The 11148-nt window shown below is 44.1% G+C and overlaps 1 protein-coding gene across 2 annotated transcripts in view; it reads left to right on the top strand.

Annotated features, from left to right (window-relative positions):
* slc4a11 (solute carrier family 4 member 11) overlaps positions 1–11148 on the top strand; it is a 156396-nt gene that overhangs the window by 107786 nt on the left and 37462 nt on the right. For both annotated transcript variants that reach the window (XM_050062113.1, XM_050062114.1), the window contains exons 8-11: positions 1746–1955; positions 7127–7211; positions 8239–8364; positions 11003–11116. In XM_050062113.1, the coding sequence (XP_049918070.1) occupies positions 1746–1955; positions 7127–7211; positions 8239–8364; positions 11003–11116 (535 nt within the window). The remainder of the gene's footprint in view (positions 1–1745; positions 1956–7126; positions 7212–8238; positions 8365–11002; positions 11117–11148) is intronic.

Genomic DNA, 11148 nt, shown 5'->3' with positions numbered 1-11148 from the left:
GCTGTCAGCAGATAAACAGAGATCTGTGTGGGTACATGAGACCCTAAAAAAGAGGCTGGATCATGGGGAGTACCACCAGTTGGTCCAGGAGCTTCTCCTCCATCATGGACGTTTACAGTACTGCACTTATCTGCTGTTTTCTATTGAGATGGTGCTAACTGTGCTTTGTAAAGTCGTATAGCGTATAGCTCTGGGTATCCAGCAACCACTACCACCAGTTTCTCCTCCATTGTTTACCAACTGTAAACTTGTTGTCATGACCACCACAGAAGCCCCGCCTCTCAGATCATCCCATTGGACAATGGGGAAAAGAAGAGATGGCATGGGGTGTTTTTCTGCTCTGAGCTGAAGTTTTTTCTACTTGAGGACGGCAAAAATGCCAGGCGCCTAGAGCGCAGAAACACGAGGCTCTATGCTAAGATTTGCACATTCATCTACTGGTCTCCTAAGTGGGCGTGGTCTGTTCTCCCACTTATCCCCCCATCACTTTGAAAGTGTAGTAAACGTCATGTGGATGGATTCATTGCTTTATACAGGGCTAATTTAACTCTCTATCCTTACCTTTTTGATACATGGGCGTTTTATTTTCGTAAAATTTTCCTCAAGCCAATAAAAGCAATTTAGAAATCTGTGACATCATCCCAACGTAAAGTCTGTGAGCTGAGTAGGAACTCGTGGGCGGGGCCAGTTGGAGAAGCACTACTGGAAATATTCAGTGGGCAGCAAACTGTAGAAGTAAAGTACCCAGAAGCTCAACACTTTTTTTGGTATATTCACCAGGTGAGCAGCTCCATTACAATGATTAGGCGCCATCTTTGCAGCCGTCATCTTGTTATCGTCACACATCTATGGGCCCACATTAGAACGTTAGCGTTCAGCTCAGAGCACACAGTCTCACAGAGCTGCTTCTTAAACCTTTAGTCTGCATTTTCATGCAGAAAGAGCCTTCAGATGAATCAACATGCATCCTCTCAGCTCTGGTTAAAATTCAGTTACCACTGTGGAAAAGCTTAAAGGCTTTACTTATTGTGTTTGCTGCAGCTGCTGCTGTACGCGCTGAGCCCCGCCATGTTGGTATCATCACCACCTGGCTCACAAGGCTTCCCTGGCACACGGTCTCACAGCCTCCCAGGACATTATTACCGTCACTCTGTGACTTGTGACAGCATTATTTGTAACAGATGTTGGATTATGGACAAAAGCTCCAAACCTGCCACCTCTGAAGCACCAATGTTTAGATGGGTCCTTAATAATCCCGTGAATCGCTCAGCCTACATCAGTATGTTTCTGCAAACGCAGTGGTTGAGTTTAAGATCCAAAATTGTTTTATGAAACAAACTATAACAGCTGCAGAAACAGCCGATCATGAGCATGTTAGATCATTTGTAAATAAGATGGGATGTACTGACTTTATTCTGTTTTATTGTTTTGTTCTTCTCATCCTCCTCCAACGATTCATCACTAAGTCCACCATATAAATCTAAAACAACAACAAAACCATTTTGTAGTAGTTTTGTAGCCTTCTGGTTTTTGCTCCAGCTCAAATGGCAGTAATATTTGTAGTGATGAGTACGGTGTGCTAATTCGAGCACATTTAAATGTCTTGTTGACCAATCAGATCTCTTGTTTTATAACATCTCAGTGTCGTGTTTGCAGTTTGTGTCCACTGGTTTAACATGTGTAACAAAACGAGCCATGTGATCCACTCTGTTAATGCTCGGCTGTTTCCATATTCTCTCCCACAGAAAAGCACCAAGACGGCGATGGAGCTGGGCAGGACGTTCGCCACCCTCTTCTCTGACATCTCCTTCAGGCAGAAGCTGCTGGAGACCAAGACGCAGGAGGAGTTTAAGGAGGCGCTGGTGTTCCAGAGGCACCAGTTGACAGCAACCAACCAGAACCCCATCGCTCTGGGGAAGGAGGAGACCGACCCCCGCAGTCACAAGCCCCTCAAGGTGGGCAGTAGCAGCATCTCTGTGTGTATCTGGTGTGCACAACCTTTCAGTGTCGGGCGCAGCTCCACACACTCTGAGGCAGCGTGGATTCATGTGATGGCATTATGAGTCACTCCCAGTGCCCTGAGATGAGGACAGTGATTAGTTAGCGCTAACTAATTTTCCTCAGACTTTAAGTATTTTCAGAAAGCTTCTCCTCTGATCTCCCTCCCTCACCTTTCACTCAGTTTTCATTTTAACCTTTTTTAAACACATGAAGCCCTGCTGAAAATAGGCGACAGACTCCGTTCCCGTCGTCAGTAGACCAGAGCTGTGTACGTGACTCTGCAGTGGACAAGTTTGTCTTTCTGTGTTTTGTTTTTTGTTTTTTTACTGATGTGTCGTGTTCGACGTCAGGGACACATCAAAAACAGATTAGTAAACAGTAGAGAGCAGCATGGAGGCCAGTGGAAACTTTACAGAGGTTACTTGTTTTTATATCTCTTACTAACTCAGTCTCTCTTTCAAACTCGGTGCAGACTGATTTGGATCGATGTTTGAGCTGTTTGGGTGGAGACGGACGGTATTTTGTGTGTCATCTCGCTGAGCAGATAGATACCCGTAAATACTGCACAGTCATTTGACCCGAGTTTGAATGCTGATCGCTAACACCTGCTAACATCTTGGTGGTAAAAGCTTCAAGCCTCTTTTCCACTGCACAAAAAAACCCCCGCTAACACCCACCCGGAAACCCACTGACACTGGGATGATAAAGGGGCATAACGCTCCTTTTCCACTGTGCAGAAAGCCCACTGACATCTGCTAACACCCACCCAGAACCCGTTAACACCCGCTAACATCTCTGAGGCAAAGGGGCCTAAAGCTTGTTTTCCTCTGCACAAAAACAACCGCTAACACCTGCTAACACCCACCTGTAAACCGGCTAATACTCACTAACGTCTGAGTGGTAAAGGTGCTCGAAGCCCCTTTTCCATTGCACAAAAAGCTTGCTAACACCCACCCAGAGACCTGCTAACATCTGCTAACATCTCTGAGGCAAAGGGGCTTAAAGCTTGTTTTCCTCTGCACAAAAACAACTGCTAACAACCGCTAACACCTGCTAACACCCACCCGCAAACCGGCTAATACTCACTAACGTCTGAGTGGTAAAGGTGCTCGAAGCCCCTTTTCCATTGCACAAAAAGCTTGCTAACACCCACCCAGAAACCTGCTAACATCTGCTAACATCTCTGAGGCAAAGGGGCTTAAAGCTCGTTTGCCTCTGCACAAAAACAACCGCTAACACCTGCTAACACCCTAACCCGCAAACCGGCTAATACTCACTAATGTCTGGGTGGTAAAGGTGCTAGAAGCCCCTTTTCCATTGCACAAAAAACCTGCAAACACCCACCCAGAGACCCGCTAACATCTGCTCACACCCGCTAACATCTGCTATCTTAGTAGTAAAGGTTTTTTTTTTTTTCACTGCACAAAACGACTCACTAACCTGCTAATTTTAGCCTCTTAACCGGTGAGATGGAATGACACGCCATCACAAAGAGAGTCTGTCTCCGTCCAAACAGCTCAAATGTCCATCCAAATTAGTCTGCAGTGAGTTTGAAAGAGGGACTGAATGGGTAAGGGATTAATAAATTGACCTAACTACATGCTACTTTTTACTGTTTACTAACGTGTTTTCCTGCCGGCTCTGACATTGAATGTGACACACCAGTAAAAGGAACACAGAGAAAGGCGTACTCTTCTGCTGCAGAGCTGTTTATACAGTTCTGGACTATTTTTAGCGGATTTTCTCGTGTTTAAAAAAACCCACGTAGACGCGTTAACGATCCATCAGTCTGGACTGATATATCGATTCAATGATCACAGATCCAATATCATCAATCCAAAGATAGTCCTGAAGTTTTATGGAAAAGATGATGGTTTCGAGTGTTAGTGGAGTCAGTTTAAAGTCAACTTTAATAAACGTATTATTTATGTGTTGTTTTTATTTTTTATGGCCCAAAGTAAAACAGAAAGCTGCAGCAGCTTCTTCTGTGACACACTGAGTTAAATGATCAGATGATATCGTCTCATATTGATCGCAGAACCTGAATCAAGTCCAAATCCTACACTGCCAGACTTTGTGATATCGGCAAATATCGTATCGTCGTCCAGAGAATTGATTTGATATCGTATCGTGATGAAACAGGTGATTTACACCTCCTGTTGATTTTGGTGGAAAAGGGGTAAAAAATTTGCTTCCATCTCCTTCTCCTCCTGCTCCTCCTCCTCCTCCTCTCTTTGCTCGGCTGGTTCGACTCCTCCATCTTTTCTCTCCCCCTAATCAATCAGCATCAGCTCCTGCCAGGCCTCCTCAGTGGGCAAATGACCTTACATCTCTCACAGTCCTGTCACAACTCCCCACCCTTTAGCTACACGTGCATGTGCACACACATGCACACACACCTCCAGAGGGGCTCAATGCCACAGACCAACATCTCCTCCTAATGTTGCCGCTGACAGGCCAGGGCTCCCAGACATTTCCCCTCCTGCCTTTTTTTTTTTTTTTTTGTTATAGTGCAGGATTTTGTTAGGTGTTTATCCCAGGGCTTGAAAGGCTCAGTGCCACTCAGTGAACGAGGGATATATGGAGAGAGACAGATGGAGCGAGAGGGGGAAAGAGGGGATGGTGGATGGGGAGAAATAGAGTGGGTGAAATCAAGAGGAAAGAACAGAGACCACCTCCTCCACCTCCTCCACCTCCCTCCAGACACCAAACTGACACAGGACCAGCCGTGAGAACGCACCACTTTCCTTTAGTTTTAAAAAACGAGGCCAAATCATTGTTTTTATGTTTTTCTCTCCCGTCGCCTCGTTCTGCCGACCACTGAGAACGAATGGCAAACAGGTGGACGGTAATTCCTCTCTGAGACTTTTGTTTGTCGAACCTGAGCCAAAAGCGTCCGATCACGCCGCACACAAACACACAGAACACATACACACACACACACACACACACACACACACACACGGGCTCCCATGTAATAATAAACGATTCCATGATGTATAGGGATTTAATGGATGAACAGTCGATGCTGAACAAGCGTGTGTCTTCATAAAACTAGCCGGTGTGCTCGGGGGAGGAAAGAAGAGATGCTGCTGTTTGTTTTCGGGTTGTTGAGGTGAATTACTGCGTCCTGCCAAAAAAACGTCAAAAGTTTTGAGATGACAAACGAGGCAGGGACGAATCTCCCGGGGCTTTTCCTTCTCACACACACACACACACACCCTCGTCACCCGTTCTGCTTCATTACGTAATGCTACGATCAACGGGAAAATGAAACGTTGAGTAATTGGATAATTTGCTTAATAAGCTCAGTCAGGACCGAACACTTCCTCTCTATCTCCTCTAACCTGAAATCTTTTTAAGAAGCACTTCATGTCTCCTCATGAATCACGTGGCTCCTTCCCTTCCGTCCTCCTCTTGACGTCTCTAAAAATACTCTAAATCTTCTATCCCTCGCCGTCGCTGTCATCTCTCTGTCATCCTCCATCATTCTGGGGACACGGGGATCTTTATTAAGCGTACATGTAAATGTGGTCCCGCTGATCTGCTTACTTTGTTTTGGATTACGCAATTGAAGCTTTTCTGGGACCATCTCGTTAACTGTGATGATTCAAATCAGCTTTCAGAAAGCCCCCTGTGGAATCACCAGTGTCTTAGCTGAATCATCAAATGGGTCATGTTTTTTAAACATCATGTGTCATTGTCCGCGGCAGAGCGCAGGACGGAGGAGACTTCATGAGTTGGACACAGCTGCAGGCTCTTTGTGCTGTTGCAGTTTTTTGGAGGTCACCGTCATAAATTAACAAAATGCCTCAGAGTGAAAATGTGAATGTGAACATTGTACATCAATAACGAAAATAATTCACTCACAAACTAAAGTCGTGTTTAGCTGGGTGCAGTTTCTCCACATGGGGGCGCTGTACTGTTCAACTGCTCCACAAAGCGCCACCTACAAGCAAAGATAGTTATATCAGCGGCATCAGTTTGGAAGAGAGGGGTCTCCATCTCCTGCTGATCCTCCCCAATGACGCTGCACCACGTGTCTTGTCTCACATCACGTCTCCTCCTTCTCTCTCTGTGATGTTAACCAGCAGCGCCATGGCCGCACAGTGGATGTATCATGAGAAGAGTGTTGGCTAGCTGCTGTTAGCTGCTGTTAGCTGAGATGCTACCGAAGGCGAGTTTTTAAGCCTCCCTGACAGTGATAGCCAAGGTCACAGGCATTTTGTTTTCGGTTTGTCCACCATTCTCGTGAATGTGATATCTCAAGAATGCCTCAAGAATGCTGTTTTTTTTTAATTTGGCACAAACATTTACTTTGAGTCAAGAATGAACTGATTAGTGTTTGGTGTTTAAAAGTCAAGCTCGAGGTCACTGTAACTTTGTCTGTCTCGTGCTTGTGAAAAAAATATCTCAAGAACACCTTAACGGAATTTCTAAAATTTGGCACAAATATCCACTTGGACTCAAAAATGGTCAAAGGTCAAGGTCAGTGCGACCTTATGTTTGTGTCAATCTGAGAAACGTGACATCTCAAGAAGGCCTTGAGGGAATTTCCTCAAATTTGGCACAAACATCCTCATTGGATTCAGCAATTAACTGCTTGCAACTTGGTGGTCAAAGGTCAAAGTCACCATGACCTTTGATCCATCTCATGCTTGTGAATGCAATATCTCGAGAGCACTTTGAAGAAATATCTTCAAATTTGGTCCAAACATTGACTGTGAGTCGAGGATGAACTGATTAGAATTTGGTGGTCAGAGGTCACTGTGACTAAAACCAAAGGGTTTAGAAGATTTTGCAAAGTAGTGTGTCTCTTATCGCTCTTTCTAAACAACAAATATGCAAATGATTTCAGTACAACTTCAAGTTTACCCTGTTTTCTTTGGTTGTTTTTCCTCTGTCGCATCCCAACGCATTTTCTCTGAAGCGAATCAAATCTCAAACACAAACAGCATCTATAAAAGAGAAACAAGTTCAGTTGTAGCACTGAAGAGTTGCAGGTGGCACAAGTGTAGCAGCTTTTTCTTTCCTCGCCTGTAGATGGCGCACACTGACATGTGGTCACCTGCAACCTGCTGCTGTTACCAGGCCGTGTGTCTAACCTTCTCCCTTCTGTCCACAGTGTAAAGACTTCTTTAAAGCCGGCCGGGGGATTTATGAGGACTTGTGCCGCCGCCTGCCTTTCTACCCCTCGGACTTCACAGATGGTGAGCTGGACCTGGTCTTGTAGTGAAAGTGAATCATCTTCCTTATTATGCCGCAGCGGGGGGGCCTCTGGCAGCTCCTCATTTGTCTGTCACCCTTCGCCTCGGATACATCTGCGCTCCATCTGTGTCACATCTAGGGTTGTCTCCTGCTAAAATGGCTGTCTCAAATGTCTTACTGCTCCCATATGTTCCCTACGCCCAATATTGTTGTAATTTCCCAAGTCATCAGGCGAGGACGGCGCCCTGTACATTCCCACGGCGGTGTCAGCACACGGGTGGTTTTATTGACTCATCAAATCATTCTCTTTATCAGCTCATGTGTGAAAAGGTTTCTGTCATCAGTCAAACAAATGCACACACGCTGCTTGACCTTTACAGTTTGGTATTTTCCAAAAGAGAGAAGTAAAACCATCAGGATGTTTTTTAGTCGCTGCCACGGACGCCTCAGGATTGTTGTTTGTTTGTTTGTTTGTTGTGTTGTGGAGTGATTTGAAATGCTTAATTAAAGCAGAGGAAATGACTCAGATGACCTTGAATAGGAAAAAGACGGAGTAAAGTAGAGCAGAGGAGTTTTCTAGCTGCTCTCTTTCACTCCATCCTCATGTCATAATATTCAGCCACACTCATCGGGCTGTAACAGGATCAAGATCTTTGTGTCTTGTGAGTGTCATCAGATAATAATCATCTGATGAAGGTCACAGGACCAAAATCATTGTGATCACATTAGAGCCCAATTAAAGGGTTTTATTCCAAAGAGTTATCCATCATTTGGATAAAAGCCGTAACTGTTCTTACCAAATGATGGATGGCACAAAACCAAAACAGATTACAGTTGTTTTAAAAAGGGCAGTCGGCAGCGACGCCTTGGTGGGACAGTGTTACTGTACGTACTGGATGTTCCATATCGCCGAGCACTGAATGATGAACTCTGTTAATGTTTGTGTCGTTTTGAAATTAAAGTGTTGAGCCTCCTCCGCTCCATTATGAGGTGCATATGACTCATGTGTTTGTGTTTGTCTGCCCTCAGGTGTAGTTGGCAGTAATAAAACCCTGCTGAAGTACATGACCACCGCCATCTTCCTCTACATCGCCATCCTCCTCCCTGCCATCGCTTTCGGCTCCCTCAATGACGAGAGCACACGTGGCGAGATAGGTACGAGCTCATACTTCTCCTCAGACATATCCTCATTTGATTTATTAGTTTTAGATTGATGACATATTGATCAAAGAGCTCTGACTGGGGACGCACCAACGACAGTGATCGCTGTCAGTTTTTACCCAGAAGTCCCTGCTGTAAAACCAAAAGCTTAAAGGAGCTTAAAAACTTCATGTAGCTCCAGATGAGGGTGATAAACTCTCTGTGAGTCAGTGTCAGCAGTAGTGTTCAAGTCCTTAAAAAGTAAAAGTACTATCTGATGTTTTTAGATTAATATCATTGCTGCATTAATGTGTATGCTGTATTTTACCACTGTAGATGTTTATTGTTGCTTGAGCTCCTTTATATTGTTTGGTGGTTTCATCTACAGCAATGCAGCATATCAGGGGCGTCGAGTTGGGGGAAAAGTGAGACTGTGCCACAACTAATTTAAAATTAGCTGAATGAATCAGCTGAAAGGCTGAACTTTGTCTCTCTGAGGCCTTTCTCCCTTTGTTATTTATGAGGGGGAGGGATTGGTGCAAAAAGGGGGCGGGGGGGCAGGTCAAGCAATTTTCTAAACACTGGGAAGGGACATTTGTTTTTTTATATTTTGGCTTTAGGGGAGGAGCATACACATTTAAATGGTGACATTTTGTATTTATTCGTGCTGCCATTCTTTAAAGAAAACATGTCTTTCAAATTTTAGCAATTTGCCTTCCAAATTTTAGTGCTAAATTTCGACAGTTTTCACGAAGACGTGTCCTTAAAATTTGGCAATTTGCCTCCAAATTTTTGTGGATGTATTCTGATGGTGTCAGTGTTTGTGTGTCATTGCTTTTCATGCTGAGTCCAACAAGTACAGTGCTGTGCAAAAGAATTTCTCCTTGGGGACAATAAAACCTAACCTGATACATGGCAATTTGGCAATTTCAAAGAAAACATGCCTTACCAAAGTTCGATGATTTGCTTCCCAAATTTTGGCACTAAATGTTGTTGATTTAAAAGAAATGCCTTCAAACTTTTGGCAAGTCAGGAACTATATTTAGATGATTAATTTCTTAAGTTTTAAACGTGCAATATGTAATTTTCTGCCGCTAGGGGTCTCAAACCAAAACAATAACAGAAGATGGAGTTGGATGACGTCACGAAGTAGCGTGGGATCATGGGAGTTGTAGTCATATAACAGATACAGATCTTACTTAGCTTTACAGTTAGTGATGGCTTCTCCCTCTCTGCTGCTCTCTCTTGCTCAGTGCGTCTTATGTTTAGCTATTCCTCTGCCTCTTTTATAAATGCAGTTCATTTACCGGCATCAGCTCAGCATTATAGAAACCTATCGTTAGATGTTGTGGTTAGCCAGCCTCCGCTCCACACCGCTCCGCAGCGGAGGCCGCTGGCCGGAGCGCTGGTGCCCCGGCGGGCAGCAGTGCTTGCAATACACTGGTGGAAATGATTAATATTTCGATAACATCAGCCAGATGTTTGCTTACCTGTCTAGTAGAACACACGCGAGGTCGGCGTCGAATTGTAGTCCTAGATTTTCACGAAGCTCTCTCCATCTCGGAAAGGCCACACCAATATTTATCCTTGATTTAGCTCTCTTCTTATCCCAAATTCTTCTGGGATCGCTTGGTTGACCCGTACGTTTCCGTTTTACCGGCTTGTTTACCGGGACAGCTTCGGTGTCAGAAGGTGCAGCAACCGTCAATGCATAATCATGATCCATGACGAGTTAGCTTAGCCTAGCAACAGTAACGTTCACTCTCTGACGTCTCATCCGGTCTGCTGCTTCTTCTTCTCCTTCATTTAATGGCTATGGTAACTGGAGTTACGTCGCGACCTAATGACACGGTCCGTAACTGTTATTAATATTTCATATTTATCTGGGTTTGAAAAATTGATGGAAACATTTCTGATAATCAAAGTACACAACTAAACAAAATATATAATATTGGTTTGGTCGTTTTTAGACATTTTTATGTGGAAAAACTACATATTATACCTTTAAAGAAAACATACCTTTCAACTTTTGGTACCAAAAATACACAACTAACCACAGCCAGAAACTGTATAAACAGAAATTATCGTTGGATTTTCAAATTTCTGACGGTCCTTGGACACATCGTGTGCAACAGATGCCACTGTCATAAGAAAAAAATTGAATAACATAACCAAATCTGAGCTTAAAATAGTGATATTTCATCAAACTATTTTCATCACTATTCTACATCTCATTTGAAATAGGCCAAAATCAACTTGTCAGTTTGCACGACATCAAAGGGTAAGTTTTAAAAATCTAATAAGTCATTTATGGAGGAGTGAGGGTTGTGGATGTTCCTCCAGTCACTCAGGGAGGGTCAAGGGGAAATATCTGGAGCTTCAGGGAGAGTAAAAAAAAAAAAAAGGTCACAAACTGCCGCCCCCTCCTCTCCTGATAAATAACAAACAGTTCCTTGTGTAAAGTATTGATTAGTGGAGTTTTAAAATGTGAGTGAAATAAAGTGTTTTGCATCATACTCCCATTCTGTCTGAAAGATTAAATAAAAATCAAATTTAGTTGAGCTTCTGTTTCCTCGCAGACATTCGTGCTCATTAATTAGCTCAGATCAGTACTTCCTCCTGAGTTCTCTGTGTGTGTGTCCTCTCTGTCCAGATGTTCGGAAGACCATCATCGGCCAGAGCATCGGCGGGGTCATCTACTCGCTGTTCGCCGGCTCTCCTCTGGTCATCCCTCTAACCACAGCTCCCCTCGCCATCTTCATCAGCGGTAGGCTTCCCTTCTTTCATTCAGCCCAGCTC

The sequence above is a fragment of the Epinephelus moara genome, chromosome 14 (assembly GCF_006386435.1).
Source record: "Epinephelus moara isolate mb chromosome 14, YSFRI_EMoa_1.0, whole genome shotgun sequence".
NCBI lineage: Eukaryota > Metazoa > Chordata > Actinopteri > Perciformes > Serranidae > Epinephelus > Epinephelus moara.
The sequence above is the reverse complement of the archived record's forward strand: the minus strand, read 5'-3'. Positions and strand labels throughout refer to the sequence as shown.